Raw genomic sequence first — 22554 nt, forward strand, 5'->3', positions numbered from 1 at the left:
AAACTGCCAGTAGATGACAGTAATGCATTGTTTTAGTTTGTGATCTGCCATTATAAAAGTATTAAAGAAGAAGAGAGATGCTGCCTGATTCTGAGGGGCAGCAGGAATATGCTGTTAGTTCGTCAGATGTTTTGCCTGTAGAATTTTGGCTCCTTCGGAATAAAGATGGCTATTAGTTATTTTCTGACATTTGGTCGCGCTACACCGCTACTTGTAGTTAGCTGTTCCCCAACACTGGGAGCAGAGCCGAAGCACGACGAATGTCATTACCAAAACAATGTTATTTCGCAAGACAAATGCAGTTTTATTTTTAACCGCTAGAGGGCCAAAAGTCACATAGTGTAGCTTTAATATTATTATTAACTACATTGTAGCATTTGATAATTTTAGCACGTGAACATGACACCGAACTGATGCAGAGCGTGAGAAACGGAGTGCCCGTCTGTGTGCATTTATGGTGCGAGCATCCGCCACTGATTCGGCCCCATCTTCACAACGGACGGCATGAAACAAATAATGTTCAGTGAAAATTAAAATGAAGACCGCAATGGATATATTAATTTGGAACTATATCAGATTGCAGGGGATTTTGTTTTTTGCCCCAGAGCCCCCGTTAATTTCCAACCCTGGATGGAACTAGAGATGGAGATGAGAGATGTAACAGGTGTTTAAATGTCTCTCTTTACCATACAGCTGGTACATTACGCATATTTTTTGGGACCACCAAGATATGAAAGGCGATATTGTTTTATCATGTCATCCCTTATGGAGACATGGTATAACACAATTTGCATGTCGAATTAACAGGTTTAGAAAGGTTTATACATCTGTAACATCTTTATTTCAGTATCTGTGTGACAAAGCACTTTCTCAGTGCACGCGCTCACACTTCTGACACTGCTGACAGCTGCATGAGAGAGAGAGGGGGAGAGGCAGAGCAGATTTACTCGTGCAGCTTCTGGAATTACAGTTTGATTCAAAAACAAGTTTATTGATTTGATTTGTTCATCTGCATCTATTGGTTTTATTAATTCGCAGCTGCACTGTTAAGTGAATTTTTTTTTTGTGGAAATATCCTGCATTGTGAACATGGAAATTGTGGGAATGATTAAAATAGTTTGCAATATCTGCACTGAATTTCAGGCTCTGCAAACTGTATAATATTAAAATATTGTAGTTGCCCTGGTTCCACTTCTTTATGATTTCATTGTACAAAAATAAATAAATAATTATACAAATAAAAAAACATTACTCGCAATCTGCTAAATTAATGCAATGAAAAGCTGCGTTAATAGCACAACCCTCCACTTGTTATATACGTGGCCAACTTTGGGTTAGAGGATCTGAAATATTAATATGATTGTATAATGTAACTAACTTATATTAAACACAAGTGATAAATCCGAAGATTGCTGAGGCTGTTACGGAATCATTTCAAATAAGATGAGGTGAGAACGGCATGATAAAAAGTGATATTTTGATCCCGGAAAAAGTCGATGCGGCGATGTTTTGGTCATGAAACTACACTGGACAGAGTAGTTGGAAAAGTTAATTGGACAGTTTGAATGTTTACATGAAAAGTGTTTCATGTATATTTCATGTAGGCCTAAACAGTCCTAATTCACAGTAGTGCCATCTTTGATTTTTGACAGGAATGAAAATGAGGCTTTGAGGGATAGACGCACAGTCTCTTCAACGACATGTACTTTATAAAGCTATCAAAAAGTTCCTAGATCACATCTAATTTTCCACAACTCATGTTGTCTGAAACTGAAATTCCTTCGAAAGATTTTTTTTTCATCAGCATAACAATCAAAAAACACATTAAACATCTGTACAACCCATTGAAGAGATTGTGCGTATATCCCTCACAGCAAGTTAATGGATGGCGCCAAATGACCATCAAATGACCATCTTTTAATGAATTGCATCGAACCAAACGCATTAATTCACAACCAGAACAAGTTTAATTATCCTACATTCAAATCTGGTTCTGACTGTAGCACAGCAGAGTGTATAAGCATGATAATTGTTTCCCCACAAATTACAACAAAAGCATATAGATATATATGTGAACTGCTGAGCATGATTATTTATCAAGCTATTTAAAAAAAAGACAACAATACTAGCCTACAAAATGACCATGAGTTTCAATAACATTCGTATGTCATTGTAATGTGTGGTCATCACTTTTATTCATTATCTCCTATTCTTGTTCAACGTGATTGATGAACTGAATGAATGACATGCAGCTACTCCTCTCGTTCAGCTGATCCTCGTTCAGGCAGACTGATTCATTTGTGTCGTTTGTGAACGAGTATACCAGTACATTCAGTGCATTCGAAAACAAAATGATAGACTGGTTCAGTAAAGGGGCGTATTTGTTCAGTGGGTGAAAGCAATGATATGCTCATTCACAGCCAGCATGCAAATGCTATTGGTTCGCGCTATAGTCAGTCTTTATGGGAGCGTATCTATGTTCCATGGGTCCTAAGTTACCAGGATCCTAAGTTACCCAGTTCAATATTCTGTTAAAACACATTAACCCTCATATTGATTTCTGATCAAATTTGACCCGTTTCAGGTTAAAATATTTCATATTATCCAAATAATATTTATGTAATAAATATTAACCCTAACCCCTAACCCTATATATCTGTGGAACATAGGACCCTATATGATCCTGGCAACTGGGGGAACATAGGACCCTTTGTCATGTGTTCATATGTGCCATATAAATGGGTGGAACATAGGACCCTGGGAACAGGAATTACCCCATCTTTACAAGCATGAAAAGAAGTAGAACTAATTGGCTTCAAAAGGGAGAGATGTCAGTGAACGAGAAATATGGGTTAGTGTATGGAGGTGAACGAGAATGCTTTGCAAATTCGCTTCATTCGCGTGAGTTGAAATTTTTCAACTCGAGCGAAAAATTCACATGATGTGTTGTTGCGAAAGCCTATCAGCATTGAGATTGTCCGGATATCACTGACGTACTTACATAAAAGCAGAAGAAATCTGGAAAAACTGAGGAAAAAATTGTTGTAGCGGTGTGTGGGCACCCGGAATTGTATGACACAACATCATACATGTACAGAGACCGGACAAAAAAAGACATCGCTTGGAGGAAATTGAGCGAGGAAGTTGGACTACATGGTTAAGTTCTGAAAATATGCACGCCTACTTGATTCCAGCTATTGGTTGTACTTTACTATGAACCAAGCCGTAGAAGCCCCTCCGGCTGTCATTTTCCGGAAGGGAAGGTGGAATACTCACAGATTTGCGTTACTCGTGCGAACGCAAGTTTAAACACAAATGTATAATCAATGCAATGAGAGCTGAAAATGTTCTTTGCGTTGGATGTGCACTCACCATAACAGTCTCATTTTCATTTCCATCAAAAATCAAAGATGATGCTGCTGTAAATAAGGTCTATAGCTCCCTCCAACTGAGCATATCTCATCTTCAGTTCTAAGCCTCAGCGCTGTTGAGCCTTTATTGCAAAGAGACTTCTGCATGTTTAACTTCCACGTGTTTGAATAACAATGTGATATCAGTGGGTGGGAAGTTATTAATGCATAATCTCTGCTGGTCCAGATTGTTACCTGTCAGCAAGTCCTCCATAGGAACGATTTAGGCTGCGTAGTCTGCTTATCGGGAGCAGTGGTACTGGGTTTATCAGCTCTTTTAGTGCATCATTAACATCGGTATTAAACATGCTGCTAAAGCTACAGTTTGGGAAGGTGACCTGGAATGAACCTACTGCAGTTCGGCACACAGTTCTGTCGGCAGGGCCTCAAATGGCACTTTTCCACTGCATGTTACGGTTTGACTCGCCTCAACTATACTTGCTATAATTTTCTGAGATTACATTTCCATTGCAGTTTAGTGCCTCCTCAACGTGGGTGGGATTATAGGCTGATCGTCATAGTTGCGCCACCTCTACTGCCGTGACAAGACTAATTCCTAATTAAATCAAATATTTATAGTTTTCAGCAGCCTACACATCTGTTTTACTGCTCAGTTGTTCCAGATCTACATAAAAGTTTAAGTTTAATCTACATCATTCAGTTATTCTGTAAATCTAGTTACATGTTTAGCTAATTTGCAAATTGTGAGGCATAATATTTTAATACTTTCGGTTTAATGAGAACTTGTCAATAACTAAATTAATCTTACAGAATTGTCTTGGTTGAGTAATAGCCTACATCTATTCATCTTCAGACACATCAATAAATAAATAATAATAATTAAAAAGTCAACATATTGAACATATTCACTTGTTAAATGTTAAAAGCATGTTAATGTGCAGTGGTTGATCTAGTTCCTGATCCAATCATGATTTTTCATCTTTAATATTTATATAGAACTGCAGCTCTGCTAAGGCGGAAGAGCTGTCCTAAGATAGCACAGCAAAATCAAATTGAACCAGTGAGACATTATTACTATGGGCAGATAAACTCAAACAATAGTACCATTTACAGTTGCCGGCGCACACATTTGCATATGAGGAAAATAGGCAAATTAAGTGTGACACTCTTCCCGTCACAATGAAAGAGTGATGTTCTGAATGTTGTACAGTGTGGAGAGAGAGTTTGTTGGATGTGTGTGTGCTGTTTGGATTGCGAGAAGACACCGGGAGATGCTCACAATGGAGCAAATAGAGGCAGCTATTTACCTGAAGATGAAGAAATCTGGTAGTCTAAATGAGAAGCAGATGGAAAAAATGGAGGGAGTGGGGAGGGATCTTACTGTGGACAGAGGACAGAGAGAGGACATCCTCAGGTGGTTTGTGGAGACTCAGGCCGTGTCAGTGCTGTGTGATGGAAGTTTTCCGCCCTGGTTCCAAGGCTTCATCTCCAGACAGTAAGAAATAATGAAAGATAATAGGATTGGGTGCACCATGAGCTGTAAAACCATGTTAACACATACTAGATCAAAGTATAGGTTCTGAAGCAGAGAACCAAGATGTAAATGTTTAAGATTGTGAATTGACAAAATTGACTGGTGCACTGTGGTAACTGTTACTGTTTGCAGGGATGCAGAAGATAAGCTCAGAGACAAGAGTGTTGGTTGCTTCCTTATCAGACTCAGTGAAAAAGCCATTGGATATATTCTTTCATACAAGTAAGATTAAAGAATATTATATTTGATTGACATTTTTGTATATATATATATATATATATATATATATATATATATATATATATATATATATATATATATATATATATATATATATAATGGAGATTAACTGAAAGTTTTGAACCAGAATAAACTGCATTTGAAGCTGCTGTGTCTTCAGATGTTTAATTTCTCCAGTGCTTTATTGTTTTCTCACAGAGGACATGATCGTTGTCGCCATTTTGTCATAAATCAAACCAAAACTGGCCAGTTTGTTGTTTCTGGTGATTCTATCCTTCATAGCAGTCTCACAGAGCTGATATGTCACTTTAAAACTACACCTATCCAGCCTTTTGGAGAGTACCTCACTTCCTACAACACAGACTCCGTGGTAGAGGTAGAGTCATCATGTGATCTTGTGCATTCTTCTTTTTTTTTTTAACATGCATGTAAGGTACAGTTTTACTTTAGTTTTTTTTATTTTGTGTTTCCATTATTCTAGGACCCCACAAATGAGCTTTATGATATGGTTCAAAGTAAGCACAGTGTTAACTTAGGAGTGAGTGTTAAGGCTTTAAGAAGTTTGTGGGAACAAACCTGCGATGTTGCTCATGGGACGCCTACGGTTCTGTCCACTAAAAGTGGCCGCAAGCTCACTACTTCTACCTCTTTTGACAGGAACAGCCTCTCACAGGTAACCATGTCAGGGGCTTCCTTGGTATCTTGTTATTTCTCAGATAACCATAGCTTTTTCAGGGATCTATAACTTGATATTCACATATCTGATGTTTCAATGTTTCTGTATGTACTGTGTGATTTGTATCACCAGGACACATGGAATTCACCTGTGCCAAAAAAAACTGCACCACTTCGGAATTCTTTAAGTGCTAGCTTTGCTGGTGCACATCCTTCACATGAACAACACAGCTATTCCGAACCAAGCACATCTGGAAGGTCAGGGGTTGATGAGACAATTAATGGCAGGAGAAGTTATCTCTGGGATACTGAGGGCTCCAACTCTCAGCTGAAGTGGCCAGAGAACAGCTACATCCCTACTACATCTATACAAACAACCCCCAAAAAAGAAAACTGGAATAGGTCACTCCTTTTCCAGGAGGAAAACAGTGAAGAGCCACAGTCTCTGACCAATAACACTTGCAACCCTATGCCCTCTTCCACTTCACAACCTCCCTTACTACCACCCAACACAGCCTTCAGCTCTTATGCTGTACTTGACTTTAAAAAGCCCCATAATGGTGCTGGCCAATCGCCTTATACTGGGCAGGTAGCGCTGCAACCCAATTCACGCTACCAGACATCCTCCGGCATTTGTGCTGGGCAGGAGGACCAGCCTGAGCCAGATTGTAACATCCATGCAAAGACCATCTACAATACCCTTTTAGTTGAAAACCCCTACCAAGTCATACCTGACCAATGTGACAACGACAGCTATGAGCACATCCCTGAAATACAGGAGAACAATACCTATGAGGATATCCCAGGGATATTTAGCGACACTTATGCAAGTTTGGAGGAGATTCAACCACACAAAGAGAACTCCTGGGGAAAGAAGGTGAGACCTGACATAATGACAAACAAAATATAATGACAAGTACCTATAAATATATATATATTATTTTTATTTTTTTTGTTGTTGCAATTATTAGGGTGTGTACAAAAATGCTGCAACCATTGTGTTTTACAGAATCAGAAGTGGTGGAAATTCCGTCCAGAGAGTTGGAAAAAGTAAGAATACTATGGTCATCATAGTATTTTACAGATTGCTAGAGTTCTAGGTGAAGGCAAAAGTTAAGAAAAATATTTGTATAATTGTTTTCTTACATTTTGTTCTGCTATATATGTTCAGAGATTTAAAGTCATTATTTTAATGTTGGTGTATGTATTACATAACTGTCTATCAGTAGAGTAAAGGTTCCATTGTTACGACATGCTGAAAATTGTTGATGCAAATACAAAGTGATAGTTCAAAGTGATGATTTTGATCAAATGTATTTTTATATGATATTTAAATAACATCTCTGATCATATCTTTTATTATTATTATTATTATTTGTAGTGTGGAGGAGGGCGGGGTCAGGCTGGAACAACGCACGCCCAGTCCCCAATCAGCCTGATGGGGGCGCGCGAGGGATAAATGCGGCCAGTGATGCCAGTTCGAGAGAGAATGACAGGCAGCTGCTCTGTGTGTTTATGTTTGTTTGTGCGTTGTTCCAGCCCGGCCCTGCCCTCCTCCGCTCTACATTATTACTATTGCATTTCCTGCTGTTTTTATTTTTTATTTTTTGAAGGACCATGTCTTTCTACTCACTTAAGACTGGACATGTAATTTAGTTTTGTGTGTACTGAATTCTTAGTCTGTCAGCTTTAAATGTACAGTTTCTGATACAATAGAAAACACTGTACCCAGTAACTCAATAAAGCACTGGGAAAATATACAGTAAGTGCTCTGTACGTGATTAGTATTGAACATATGAATTGTGTTTTGCTGTAGGTGTGGTTTCTTGTTGTCTCCTGATTACTGAGACCAAGGTATACAGTGGCATAAAGTCAATCCTTCGTCTGACTTAATCAATTAGATTTACTGACTAAAATACACAAAGTGAGTCATTCAATTTTAGGGTGAATAATTTAATTCACAGAAATAAACAATATAAAGATAGTAGCACCTCACAATGCTACCTTACAGATTATTCATTTACTGTGAAAAAATACAAACTCAACTGACAAGTTCCAAAACAAATACAAAAAGTAAAATGCTCACAGATTGAGTATATATGAAATGCGATCATAGGCTATATGAGCATTGCAGAGAACACAAAACCCACTGGAATTTGTTGTTTGTATTTAGCAGTTGTTTTAAAGTGATGCGCTTCCCAGTGCAACCATCTTCAGAATCAGCTTTATTGCCAAGTATGCTTACACATACAAGACATTTGTTACCATGTCTTGTGAATTGTGCACCCCACTTAAGTATTATGTGATCCACTACAATTTAGTTAAAGCCTGACTAATAGCTGACATATTGGATGGCAATATACTTTTGTCTCTTTGCAGTGAGCCATTTCCACATGGTTTGTACTCTAAATAAAGATCCACTTACATCCTCATGATGGATAGATATGTCAGTGGTTTCTAAACAGCCTTATGTTTTAGGACAATAAACAGAAAGGTGTTTCATGTGGTGGACATAACCACCTTTTGTTTAGTCACATGCAAGTACTTTTTTTTTTTAAACCCAGCTTCTTCCAGAAACTACTAACCCTAACCCAGAGCTTTACAGCATTAGATTAATGTCCCATGTTTAAAGAGTGTTGATGATCATGCATATTTTCATGATGAAATTGTGTGCCCTGAAGATCATATTCTCAAAGCCAAGAAGTGAGATCTTCCAATCTCCACTCAAATACCTCTTCCATTATTTCTGTGGGAAACCGCATTCCTCTCCTCAAAACTATGCTCCTTGCCTATAAACCTGTGCACAATTTCCTCATCACTCATCTCACATAAAACTGTCCTTAAAATCTGGGAGGCACAAACATCATGGTTCAGAGGGGGTATGAGTTCTTGTTCATGAGTGATGAGAGGACATAAATGAATCTTGACCATAAATCTTAAAAACATCAATGTTGTGGCGTCATTTCATGGAGGATGAAGAACACATCCACAAAGACATTAAAGTTAAGATTTCCTTAGTCATCCTCAGAGAAAGTCAATGCTATGTGTTGCCGGTGTTGTGTCGAACTCTATATCCCTGTAGGGATCTGTTTCGGTAACATTCTCTGCTGTCACGATGCGTTCCCTCATGCACAAACCTAAGCCTAACCCTTCCCTACTGTACCCTACCTACTCTAACCCTAACCATAACCCAATACCCAATCGGGGTTAGGGGGAAACACAATTTGATACAACACCTGACAGGATTCTCCTTTATGGGGAAGGTACAGTAGAAACATTGCAACGGCTTCTTTAGAAATTGATTAAGACTGTCAAGGGCAGACAGAAACACCAGGATGCAAAACCTGGATGCATCTAAATCTGGATATTTTCGACCAAAATTGTGCACTGATATAGATTATTTATATCCTTTATCAAAACTTTATTAACTTTGGCATGCTAATGAGGTTATATTTGGGCTGTTTGTGTAGTCTAGAAGTACCAAGTTGGGGCCAACTCACAGAACCACCCATGCAGCCTAAAGCAGACGAAGATCAAAATAATGATCGGGTTAGTCCCAAAAACTTTGTAAAAAAACCCAACATGATTCAATAACCTCACATAGATGTAAGCATTATGGCAGGGTAAACTAATTGCACCTACACCTATGAAAAAGCTCAGGTATTTTCATATCTCAGATTGACGCTCACGTATTCGTGATGATGTGACAGGAGCCATGCTCAGCCTCTTCCTCACTGACTGAAGTCGGAAATGCAAGTTTAACTGCATATTTTATGTACTGTTAGCCGTTACTCTGCTACAGAGCCGCAGGAAGGTAGCCAGACACGGAAAAACAGAACATGGCAAAAACGTATGACTATCTGTTTAAACTGCTGCTCATCGGTGATAGTGGTGAGGGTAAGACGTGTCTGCTGTTTCGATTCAGTGAGGACGTGTTGAACACCACTATTGGCACTGATCCACTGCACATTATGGTTCGGTTTGACTTGACTCTACTTGCTTTACTTTTCTGAGCTTGCTTTCCACTGCAGTTTTGTGCCTCCTCAACGTGGATGGAACTCTAGGCTGATCATCATAGTTACGCCCCCTCTACTGCCGTGACATCATCTTAAATGAGACACAAACATTACTGACCATAAACAAAAACACAACCGCTAGCTGTTAGCTACTAGCTCATTGTGCTGCATAAAGCAGTTGTTGCATGGTTATTTTACACAAATGTAACAGTTAAATTGGCCTGGTTGTTTTAGAAGCAAGCTTTCCAGTAGCTGGTCAACAAATAAAGTGAAGCTTTCAAGCAGATTATAGAGTTAACGTAACAAAACATACCATTCTCCATCGTGGACTCCAACAACGTCGTGGCTGAGTTCAGGGCACTCTCCTTCCCATTGCTCGCCGGTCTAGATAGCGTTCATTTGGTTGAACCACATCCTTGATGGTTCTGTAGTCACTTTTAAGTTTTTTTTTTTTTACTTTTCCTTAAACTGTTGGTAGGTCTGGTGGTAGCCGCATGCGGCAAAGAGACACTTCCTGAAATTATTTTTCGTTTTGCGTTGTTTTGTTCATCGCTAACAAGAGGAATGTCTGCACCTTGTTTATTGACCACAGCACAGCCATTCATTTTTACAATTCGAAGTCGCATGAACAAATGATACTGCTATAGCTGTTGCTAATTTTAAAACTAGCTGGTTGATGTCCCGTGTAGTGAATCCAGGGATGCTGGTAGTGACGATTCTCTTTGACCAATCAGTGATCTGCAGGGTTTTGACGTCAAATTTAGGCTTAGCTCGCTTGGAACCTCGAACGAGGTGGTACTAAAAAAGTACCAGGTACTATCCACAGTGGAAAACCCCCAAAAAGCGAGCAGAGTCGAGTCGAGTTGTACCAAGCAGTGGAAAAGCCCCATTAGATCTCCACTACAGGTCAGTTTATCCCACTGTGATTGTTTGATCTGTATGTAAACATTACAGGAATGTTTATTGTGCAGTTCTATGGAAGAGTTGAATGGGCCATTATAGAGATATATGAAGGGTTTAGTTGGTCCTTGACAGTCATTTAAAGTGACAGGAAGAAGAGGCCATGACAGTCTGTTGACTGAGCTGTTCATCTACATCAGAGGTCCCCAAACCCCAGGTCACGGCCCAGTATCGGGCCGTGGAAAAGTTGCTAATGGGTGGCAAGAACATTCTGGGAAAAATGTATGTGCAGCAGCACTGATATACGCCCTTTGTCCTTTATGAGACACTATCCAAATTGACATAAAAGGCGCGACTTCAGAAATCATCGGTTTCACAATTCCTATAGATGAAGTTACCATTTACAAACAAACGATCCACCCCACTCTTTCCTGGTTCTTTTGTTGCCCAGACAAGAGCTGTTGTCTATGGACGCTTCGCTCAAATTGTGCTGGAACTGCCCAAAAAGTGTGGTTTTTGGTGTTGAATCACCCCATTTTCCACAGATTATTGGAGATTAGGGACTCTTTAAATTTTCAAGAGATCGTTGCATCAGGAAAACTCTGGATTTGACATAAATTATGAAACCGTCATTGTTATCGAGTCTGCTCTATAAGACACAATTGCCCAGCAGCAGCTGTTGGTGTATATTAACTTTTTTACGAAGAAATCACGCAAACTCTGATCGCAAACGGCTGTTTTTAATTTCCAAAATGCTGTCACTGTGACAGATATGCAGTCAAATATGATCTAACAATTATATGGTCAAGACCACCATATACGATATAACAGGAGGAGCAGGGTCCATCTCCACCACCGCAGCTCATGGACTACTTTTTCAGAAAGGATAAATGGATACAAATAACATAATTTTGAATGCAGTAAATAATATTGTTCGATCGAAATGTCTGTTATTAAGTTTTGCTATGGAATATGTTCACACTGAATTAAAATATTATTTATTGTATGAGGGTAATTAATAAAAGCAGTTAAGACACATGCTGTATGTCTGATTGTAATTTTCGTTTATAAGTACACAAATAATTATTAGAAGTGTGTTAAACATGTGAGGATGTGCATTCATCAACCTGTTACATGACCATTGATCTACATGCCATTTATTAGCATTTTGAAAGGACAGAGTGGCGATGTCAAAAAAAAGTCAGAATCAGTCATGTACTATTTTATCTGCAAATAAAATAAGACACGAGAATACAGGGAGTTGCTTGATGTGGGAGCTCAAGCCCAACACGGAGCACTCGACTCGTGGTGGGTCTGGCGGCGAATTCCTCTGCTGAATCTGCGGCCAGAGGGATAGGGAGGAAGGCATCCAGGGAGCGAGAGCTTGCTGGCTCACCTGGGAAAGAAGGCGCACTGGATCAGCTTGGTGAAGGGTGCATGGTGCAAGTGGAACACCCGGTCAGTTGTTCCATATTACTGAGTTCTACCGGCTCGGATCTGTCAAAACACGGGATGGGACAGACTCAACCCTGAGGTTGTAGAACCTAGAAATGGTGTTGGGTGTTGCTCAGCCCACTGCTCTACAGATGTCTGCTAAGGAGGTGCTGTGGGCCAGTGCCCACGAGGATGCCACACTTCTCGTAGAGTGTGCTCGATCCCGCAAGCGGGGGCATGGCCTGAGTGTGATAGGGAAACAGCGTCAACAACTCAGTGAACTAAACTCTGTTTGGAGACGGCGTTCCCTTTCCGCCATCTGCCAAACCAGACAAAGACCTGCTCAGAGCATCTAAAGCCCTGCGTGCGGTCCATGTAGATACGCAAAGCACGTACCGGACACAGCAACGAAGAGGCTTGCAGGTTCACGGCCTGGTCCCTGAAGGGGGTCGTAGGAACCTTGGGCACGTAGCCCGGTCGTGGTCTTAGGATGACGTGAGCATCAGCCGGACCGAACTCCAGGCAAGTGTCGCTGACAGAGAGCGCTTGCAGGTCCCCAACCCTCTTTATGGAAGTGAGCGTGATCAGGAGGGCCGTCTTCAAGGAGAGGTCTTTGAGCTCAACTGACTCAAGCGAAGGAGGGTCCCTGAAGGCCTGAGAGCGACATACACCTTCAAGGTAGAGGGGGACAGCCTCCCCTCTAGCCTTTCCTGCAGGAATGAAAGCACTGACTGAACTGCGCATCTCTGTGGGTCTTCAGATCTGGAATAACACCAATTTGAGAACAGACGCCACTTGAGGGCGTAAAGTTGCCTGGTAGAGGGAGCTCTGGCTTGGTTGATCGTATCCACAACTGCAGGTGGTAGACCACTTAGGTCTTCCGTGTCCCGTCCAGGTGGCAGATGTGGACATTCCAGAGGTCTGGACGCGGGCGCCAGAGGGTGCCCCGTCCCTGAGAAAGAAGGTCCTTCCTCAGGGGGATTTGCCAGGGAGGTGCTCTCGCGAGGAGCGTGAGATCCGAGAACCAGGTCCGGGTCCGGGTGGGCCAATAAGGAGCCATCATTGTGACCTGTTCCTTGTCCTCCCTGGCCTTGCACAGCACCAGTGCAAGAAGGCTCACTGGGGGAAATGCGTACTTGCCCAGCCCCCGGGGCTAGCTGTGTGCCAGCGCATCTGTGCCGAGAGGGGCCTCCGTTAGGATGTACCAGAGCGGGCAGTGGGAGTTGTCTTGGGAGGCAAAGAGGTCTATCTGTGCCCTGCCAAAGCAGCCCCAAATCAGCTGGAGCACCTGGGGGTGGAGCCTCCACTCTCTGCTGAGCGAGACCTGTCACGACAGCGTGTCCGCCGTCGTGTTGCACCCACGGCACCCCAACCCAGTTGAGAGGCAACTGTGCTGCGGCACCATGGACTCGAGTATGAAGCCAGTGCTGGAGCAGTCTCATATGCATCAACCCGAGCGGCGTGACCGCGACTGAGGATGCCATATGCCCCAGGAGCCTCTGGAAGTGTTTGAGAGGAACCGCTGCATGCCTGCTCCCTTTATACCTGTATGTCTGGGGCATGCAAATTCTGTCTGCCAACAGAATTGAGGTAAGTGAGGCTCTCAGAAGAGACCCCTTGTGTCACTACAATTGACAACATCGAGTGAGTGACAGAAGGGGAACTGAGAGCTTTATTAACATAGCAAATGGCTTAACTCATATAATATTCTTATGGGAGAGTGTTGGTTCCAGTGTAAAATGGGGATGTTTGATTAAGTTTGATTAAGTGTTAAGTTCACTCACCTTACTTGTGACCACTGGTAATGTGACCACTGTTCTGCCTTGAAGAAGCAAATTGTGTTTCTGTAGTTAGTATGGCTAACTGTGATATTTTTTAGACCATTAATTACTCAAATATAATTAATAAGTCTTAGAACGTACACTTATAAATCTCTCCGCCTTGTAGTCACTGTCCACATTTACTAGGGATGTTTTGACAGCTTTAGGCAGGCCTGTTTGCACCATTGTCCAATATGTAATTTCCTTTGTGAAAACTAAGTGAGAGTTCCTTAAATTTTGTCATTGTTATTAGAGGTGGGCATAGTATCGTGATATTTTGCATGCCAATATTGTATCGACACATGGATGCCAAATATCGATCTTTTACTATATATAAATAAATACTCTGGGAATACTATAAACATGAGGACTCACACACCACCATCCAGAGATAGCGTTAGCCGAGGACGACAAAGCTAGCATTAAATCAGCTCCACCGAAAAACCAAACAACACTAGACACACTTAGCTTGACAAAGCTACCACCCAAATCAGAGTGAGCCAAGAAAATAACACAATCCATCACTTACTTCATGGTCAAAGACCTGCATCCATACAACATGGAAAACATTATTTACACATGTAATTGTGGTTCTGTGAATTCCGGATGACCACCAGAGGCAGTGTAAACACTATTGGGGATTATCGCAGTGCCAGCCAGATAGGTTGAGAGAATATACCAACAAAGTCACGTAGTGATGTATGCTGAGCCCTGGGGGTTATAAACCACAGTCGCTCAGCATTTTGTCTCGGTATGCCTTTCTCGTCCATTCCAAGTGACCAAGAACACTGGCGGTCATCCGGAATTCACAGACCCAAAGTTACATGTGTAACTAACGTTCTGTTTCATTCCTACTGACCACCAGAGGCAGTGTAAACACTATTGGATGGATATTGCAACTCACTGACTCGTTTCGCAGAAGCAATAGATTCCGAGCAGGCTTCAGACGGCGTGCACCCTTCAGAAAACTGCAGACAAGACTGTGAGATACAAGAGAAGACCCCCCAATTGGAACATGATATGCAGAAATCGCGGCAACATTTCCCTCCTCCAGAAAATGTTGAAGAAAGCTTAAGATGTTCGAAATGTCATACGTTGCATGATCGAGCCCCTGCTTCTCACACCATGCACAAAAAAGCCTCCAATGGGAAACATAAATCTGTTGTGTGGAAGAAACCCTAGCATTGGAGATTGTGTGAATAACCACAGGACTACAATTTTCCAGAGAAGAATTTAACCCAATGGCCAGACACAAAGCTGCAGACGAGCTGTATCCGGGTGCCAGATGCTGGCCTCCAGCTGGGAGAGGAGGTCCTTCCTGTGGGGAAGCATCCATGGATTGCCTGACAAAAGTCTCAGCAACAAAGGAAACCATGGTCTGGCTGGCCATCGCGGTGCCACGAGTGCATGCACAGGGAGATCCTGTGTAATGCCTCCCATAACAGAGGGCTAGGTGGGAACGCATATAGTAGGCAGTTCGGCTATTCGTGAGACAGTGCCTCCTGGCCCAAGGGACTGGACAATTTTGTCCTTGTGAAACATAGATGACGGTGAGTGGTCATCTCCGAAGCAAAGAATCCACCTCTGCTCTTCCAAATCGTAGCCAGATCTTCTGCACAACATCTGGATGAAGTCTCCATTCTCCTGGATGTACTCGATCCCTGGAAAGAGCATACGCTGTCTGGTTAGCAAGCTCCTGAAATATGAGCTGCCCTCAGTGAAGCGAGAACAGTTGCAGAATGTTCGTCACTCTTTCCTGAGACAGGGAGGCAGATATTATGCTATTGTTTTGTGGGGGCACAAAGAAGCCAGTCGTCCAGATAAGGCATAATACGCATACCTTACAGAGCTGCACTCACACACCTTGTGAAGACATGAGGAGCAAGGGAAAGACCGAAAGGTAGAACCTTGAACTGGTAGGCTTGATTCAGGAAACTGAAATGCAGAAACTTTCTGTGATGAACAGCAATTGGGATGTGAAAGTATACATCTTTCAGGTCAACACTTACAAACCAATTGTCTGCTGCCACAGATCGAAGAACGTAGGCTGTGCGCAGCATTCGAAAATGAAGGACTTTCAGGAACAAATTCAGATTCCTCAAATCGAGAATTTGGCGGAAACCAATGTCCTTCTTCGGAACAAGAAAATATGTTGAATAGAACCTGTCTCCCTGAACGAGGGTATGAACTTTTCTATGGTTCCCTTCTGTAACAGTGAACGAATTTCCAGAGAGAGGGCCATTGAACAAACTACATCTTTGACAACCGTAGGAACAATTCTTGAAAATCTGGGTGGCCGGCGTCGAAACTGTAGAGTATATCCACTGCTGTGTTGTTCCTCCAGTGCTCTATCTGTTCTATTAACAAACGACCGCTGGACTGAGTGTGTCAGGCTTTATGTGTGCGACTTTTAATGGTTGCGGGGGCGGTGACGGGGTCTTCCTGGCAAAAGTCGATGATGTGGCTGAAAAACTCTAGCATTCTCAGTAACACAAGGCCTTTGAGGGGGCTGTGACTGAAGTGTAGGAGGAAACATTGCTCCAGTGTGGCATAGCAATGTCAGGTCTGAAATGCTGGCATCCTAAAGGTAGGGTTGCACTGCACCTGCGTCAGTTGACGAGTGGCCTCAGACAGCTTTACCCTCTTTTCTAACAGTTCTGAAACATTAGGACCAAAAAGATGCCAGGGAACGAATGCTCTCTCAAGGTTTTCTTACAGTCCTCAAGTAGCCGTGCTTGGGCAAGCCACACTTGGTGGCAGGCAGCCAGAAGCTTAGCTGCAAGGCTACCCAGCTCACGGGTTACATGGCCCATTGCCAAATGAGCTGTTTGCAGAAAATGTGAAATCGAGGGATCAAAATTTGCTGGATCTAGTGTACTGGTGGCAGCAAGAAGTAACTGACAGATTGTGTTTTCTGCACGATTTATGTAGGCAACAGACTCGTATGCCTTTTTTAGCAATGAATCTGTGTGACCACATTGCTCACTGGGACATCACCATTCCCTCATATAGCATGTCAGGAGACACCACCAAAGCTGCAATGGGCTGCTCTATTTCTGGAGCACAACTCACCCCAATGGAATCTGCTTCAGCCATAGATGCTAACGTCCGAGCAATCTTTTATCGCGGACCAGAACCTGTGAGAGCATTTGAAAATTCAGCCACAAAATCTTTACATGGTGGCATGGCAAAAGAAGTCGCAGCTGTGGCCTGCCTGAAAAAGACATTGGTTTGGGCAGATTGGACAGGTGACTCATCAAGTCTTAGACAAGCATTTTCCATTCGAAGCACAGGTATCATCAGAAGTGGGACACCAGTGGCAATCGAGCTGTCAGCCATAGTTACTTGCTAATAACACCTTCGGATAGCACTGTAAGGTTTAAGTCAAGCAGAATGATGGTAATGAAGCACAAGACAGGCAAGGAAAATAATAATTATATGATTCCTCCGGGTGAACCGAAAGGTAATGACAAGAAATATCTCGTGAAAAAGAGAAAATCTGTATCTAAAATGGCCGATGGAAAGTCACAACGGGGCAAATATTTTAGACCTGCAAAATGCAGCACAAGAATGGGGGTTTGCTGACAAAAACCTGGTGGCTGTCATCGACAACACTTCTAGTTAGCAGAATACCTGCATGTGAAGTGATTCGCTCACACACTCAATCTGGCATCACAGTTGGCGTTAAATCTGCCAGCAGTAGCCAGGCTCATGGGGAGAGTGTGGCGCATAACTGGATTTTTCAAACGAAGCACGGTGGCAAACCACACTTTGGAGAAATAACTGAAAATGTTACCGCTCCGGACACACAAACTCAAGACTGATGTCAGCACCAGATGGAACAGTGCTTACGAAATGCTCCGGCGGTTCCTTGAACAACAGCCTGCCATTTGTGCAGCACTGTTGTCTCCTGAAGTGAGAAGGAATAGCACATATATCTTATAATGAGAAGGATATTGGGAACATCAAAGAAATTGTCGAATAAACCTACTCTGTCACAACTAGCACCGCTGCTCGCACAGCTGTTGCATGACACACAGGACAACATTGGCTACACAGTGCTTGTCAGAGACATAAAGCAAAGCATCAGTCAAGATCTTAATAAGAGATATGCCAGTGCAGTAGAGAAGAACACCCTCTACACAGCATCAGCCCTTGACCCCCAGTTTAAAACCCTGCCATTCCTGTACCCAGAGGAGAGACAGGAAACCTATGCCAGAGTGGTTGCTGAGGCTAGAACCCTTCAGGTAAACAAACATTTAAATAATAATGGCAGAATTAACTAAGCTTAACTAATATTGTAGTCATATTGGTAAGGATTTATTTTAAAATATTAAAGACAAATTAACTATAATTTTCCAAAGAGAAACAGCATATTTGCTGCATACTTAGATCAATTAAACATTTATTCTCTCTCTCTCTATCTGTGTGTATTGTACAGGAAGAAATGAGGCAGCAGACCATCTCTGAGCCAGAAGCCCAGGAACATCAGGAAGACCCCAGCTACTCTGAAAAGGATCCCAGACCCCCTGTCATACCAGCCAAGATGAGGAAGTCATGTGGGCTAGCAGACTTGCTTGGTCATACTTAAGGGGATTTTGGAGCCCCACCAAAATCATTATCTGCCATAGCTGAGGTGGAGGTGAAAAGATACCCAGAGATCACACCACTGGCACTCACAGAAGACCCACTAAGCTGCTGGAAATACATCACAAGAGCAAGTCTATCCTTTCCTGGCCAAGCTGGCAAAAATATACCTTTGAATCCCAGTCTTCTCAATGGCTGGAGACATCGTTACAGCACAAAGGAGCACTCTGACCTCAGAGCATGTTGATCAGTTCCTCTTTCTGAGCAAGAATGCTGACATTCCTTCACTGTCCAAATGTCTTTGAACGTTTTTAGTCCCAAGACCAGCAGCAAACAGTAACACATTTTATTTCAGTTTAACATTTTTATTTTAATGTAAGACTACATGTTTTATTTTATTACATTTTAATTGAACAGTAATTTACATTACAAAATTCCCAGTTGCTGAAGGGGCTGCATAACTTTTTTGTACAAGTTGCATTGTTAAAAATACCTGTAATATTACAGTAGTCCACACATTTTGCATTCAATTAAGTTGGACAAGACAGTAATACAAACAGATCAGGTGCATGCAAAAGTTATGAGGTTTTTATGATAGTGTTGGTCATTCTGTCTACTTGACAATCCCATTTTGCTGCAATAAAAATGGAAAATGAAAAATGAAGTGAGATGAACAGACTGAGAACTTTATCTTATTAGAAAAAAGTTTTCCTTTTGGGGACATATGCAGTTGAAAAAAGGTAATATGTCACAATATATGTTATCGCAATACTCAGCATATAGGAAAATGTTTAAAATCGCAATAATATTGTGTCATGACTTAAGAATCGCGATAATATCGGATCTCTGGTGATTCCCACCCCTAATTGTTATGCCACAGACTTCCCCAATTGGAAAAAAAATTATGCTGCCACTTCCCATCCCATGGTCTGTCCGTGCTTTTATTGATGGCAGGATTGAATGCCTCTGCTAGTGTTCGTTAGAGACGATTCTCATAGATTCTCATAAACAGGGATCATGCTCCACTGAGGTTGAATGCAACAAGTTTGGGTACATTTGTAAAGCCTTTAGCAACAATGCAGCTATTTAGTTGGGCTTCGATCTGACTGATCAGCTCACTGATCTACTACATTTCCTTAAGGTTATTTTTCTTTTGAAGAAATTAAAGCTGAAGTATGTAAGAACTTTTTCAGTGTTAAAATACTTTGTTCTATCCCAGCTTAATATGCAGAACAGTTTCCACTAAGAAATTTTGGTGCTGACCAATGTCTCTGGTAATGATCAGTTTTGTGTTAATTTCAGTGTTTATTTTACACTGTAAAAACAATGTAATATGCATAATAATGCAGTTGGCTAATAATGACACAAAAAAGTTTCAACAGTGGGGGGAAACCAAAAACGAAACTGCAATTTGCCACAACATTTGTTTTATAAATAAATATTACAATAAAAAAATGGTATTTCTCACCATGACTGTTGTCCTCCCATTTTTCCAAACAAGTGTTTTGCTGCCAAAGTGAAGTAAATTATGCCCCATTTTTCTCTACATTTTGAGATTCACATAAGCCTGGTGTCCTTCTCTCCAGAAGATGTGCAAAGCATGTCTGTTTTAATGTGATTCTGAAGTGAGAAAGTTCTCACAGAAAGCTGTTTTGAAAACATTGTTTATTTTAGCAATTCTGTTTGGTGGCTTTTGTGTCGCAGAAATTACATCTGCTTTATATGTTCTGTAGCCACAATAAACTGCTGAATCAAAGCATCGCTCCATAGTTTGCAGTCTTCCCCCTTCTGCCTGACCTTACCCTATTAACCTTTCATGACAAAAGGAAAAAAAATAAAAAATCCAAACTGTTATGGCTAACTTTTCTTCGGTTTTTACCTCTTATACATGAAAATAGATAAAGAATAAAGACAGTGGGATAAAGTATATTTTCCTCATGCTTGTTGAAGCAGCAGCTAGCTATGCCTAAGCCAGGCCCTGTATATTAGTATACAGAGTATTACATTTACTAATGATATTATATTTTTTTACTCAACCAACATAATCATCTTTTACCACTGCATATGAACCACCTAAAGCATGTTAACCTGTGCTTATGTGAGACTGAATTATTGTTAATACTTATTTTATAACTCTTATTTTATATCACAGTATTCTGTATATTTTCTTTTTTAAATCCCTGCTTTTAATAAGATTCTTTGAGTGTGAAATTGTGTAGTGTTTACAGAACTACTTGCAATAGTGTCTTTTTATGTATGCCGTGCATTGTTGTATGTGGGTGGTTCTCTCGTAGAACCTCCTCACTTCATAAACTACCGATGTTCCCAGAGTGCAAGGTTGTACTAGCCTGAATGTGTTTATTTGGGTGTTAGAGTTTACTCCTTTCAGCGCATTAGGTTTTACCAGGCCTACAGACTTTTTCACATTTTCTGTGCAGATTTTGGGCAAAAATCTGCGTAATTCTGCTGAATTCATTTAACTAAACCTCTTATTGGTAGCTTAAGGAATAATCAAGTTAGCCTAAATAATGAATAAATAAACATGCAAGGAGAGGCGTTACAACCCTGAAATCAGATTATTCAATGTGCCGATTCTATTTGGGCCTGGTTGTTACAAATACAAAAAGCAAAGAAATCAAACCCAAAGAGACCTTGTGGTGATTCACTGGGAATTTGCAGTCTTTTTGAGTTACTTAAAATTAATGAATGATTGATTCTGCTGATAAAGTTAAAGGATGTACGACTGTTCGAGTTCCATTGGCTGCTGTTTGTCTGTTTGGGTTCCTGCTCAGGCATTCCATTTGCCAATTAATGGCCCTGAAGTCATGATTTGAATATACATGCAGGCAAATTTTACAATGGAACAATGACAGCACTCAACTTCCCATATGAACATAAAGTTAATTAATTGCAGCTTTTATGTCCCATTTTTAACATGTCTTGATTTGTAACATCTGTTCTGCAGTATGTCTGTGTAAACTGATTATGTAAATAGATTAAAATATATTTTCTAAATTATGTAAATGTGCTTCATTTTTATCACTTTTGATCACATAATAATTTCTCTATTTGGACGAGGCAAATGCTAAGTCCATTATGAGAGAGGTGATGTTATACAACTTTTTCCTATGTCTCATGAAGCTTAGCGAGAAATGTGGGCTTTACTTCCATTGCCAAGTTAACAGCTGTTGTGCATCAATTCTTTTGTTGTGGCGTTGGGAATTTGAGGAGAGCGTGTATGATTTCATATGGACATACATCAATCACTATATCAGTTTGTTACTGAAAGATATTAAACAGTAAAAATAAAAAATCCATAAAGACAAAGAAAGTGCAAACAAAACTGGTGCGCTTTTTCTCCCAGATGCAGTTAAGATTTAATCTAAGCACAAATGATTCATCTGGAGCAAAATTATCGGTGGTTTTAGTGGAGTAAATTAGTTCAGCTTCAGATGTGCGCTTATCATCTTGTCACCCTGCATGTTCAAATCAGACAGACACAATGAGAAAGAGCAGTGAAGTTCTCGTCCATGGGTACAGGGCCGGTTCTAGACATTTGGAGACCCTAGGCAAAATGTATGTTGGAGGCCCCCCGCCATGCCCTCCTCCCCTCCACCTTTCAGAATTCACGAGTTCACACTTACATCAAATTAAATAGAGTAAAGATTATGCGTATTTGGCATGCTGTCCAGGGGAGGGCTCCAGGCTCTGAATTTTGGCCAGATTTACACAGTATTACATTGGATTGCATTGTATTTTGGATTGTGTTGTTTACATGCAATAAGAGATTATTAAAAATCAAAGTGAGGAGATGGGGGCGGTGGAGGGATGCTGATAAACTGTCAATGAACAGAGCTAAGTCTGCAGTATACCTCTTATCTCGTTGATTATCTGAATGTGCTCCTCCCGAACTTTGTTAATAAAACATCATTTAATAAAAAGACTTGAAAACAAATATGATTCCTAACCATTTTATT

At 41.1% G+C, this 22554-nt stretch overlaps 1 protein-coding gene across 2 annotated transcripts; it reads left to right on the top strand.

The window, feature by feature from the left end:
- The first annotated feature begins 4351 nt into the window (after positions 1 to 4351).
- sh2d7 (SH2 domain containing 7) lies at positions 4352 to 7566 on the top strand. Of its 2 annotated transcripts, none has more exons than XM_052154342.1 (6): positions 4352 to 4866; positions 5038 to 5127; positions 5344 to 5521; positions 5627 to 5818; positions 5954 to 6697; positions 6830 to 7566. In XM_052154342.1, exons 1-6 carry the CDS (start codon positions 4571 to 4573, stop codon positions 6872 to 6874), a joined length of 1545 nt encoding a protein of 514 aa, XP_052010302.1. In that variant the 5' UTR covers positions 4352 to 4570; the 3' UTR covers positions 6875 to 7566. The 2 variants fall into 2 exon arrangements, with proteins under 2 accessions (XP_052010302.1, XP_052010311.1); XM_052154351.1 differs by having other exon boundaries at positions 5428 to 5521.
- Positions 7567 to 22554: the final 14988 nt, after the last annotated feature.

This window comes from Xyrauchen texanus, chromosome 2 (genome assembly GCF_025860055.1).
Source record: "Xyrauchen texanus isolate HMW12.3.18 chromosome 2, RBS_HiC_50CHRs, whole genome shotgun sequence".
Classification (NCBI taxonomy): Eukaryota; Metazoa; Chordata; class Actinopteri; order Cypriniformes; family Catostomidae; genus Xyrauchen; species Xyrauchen texanus.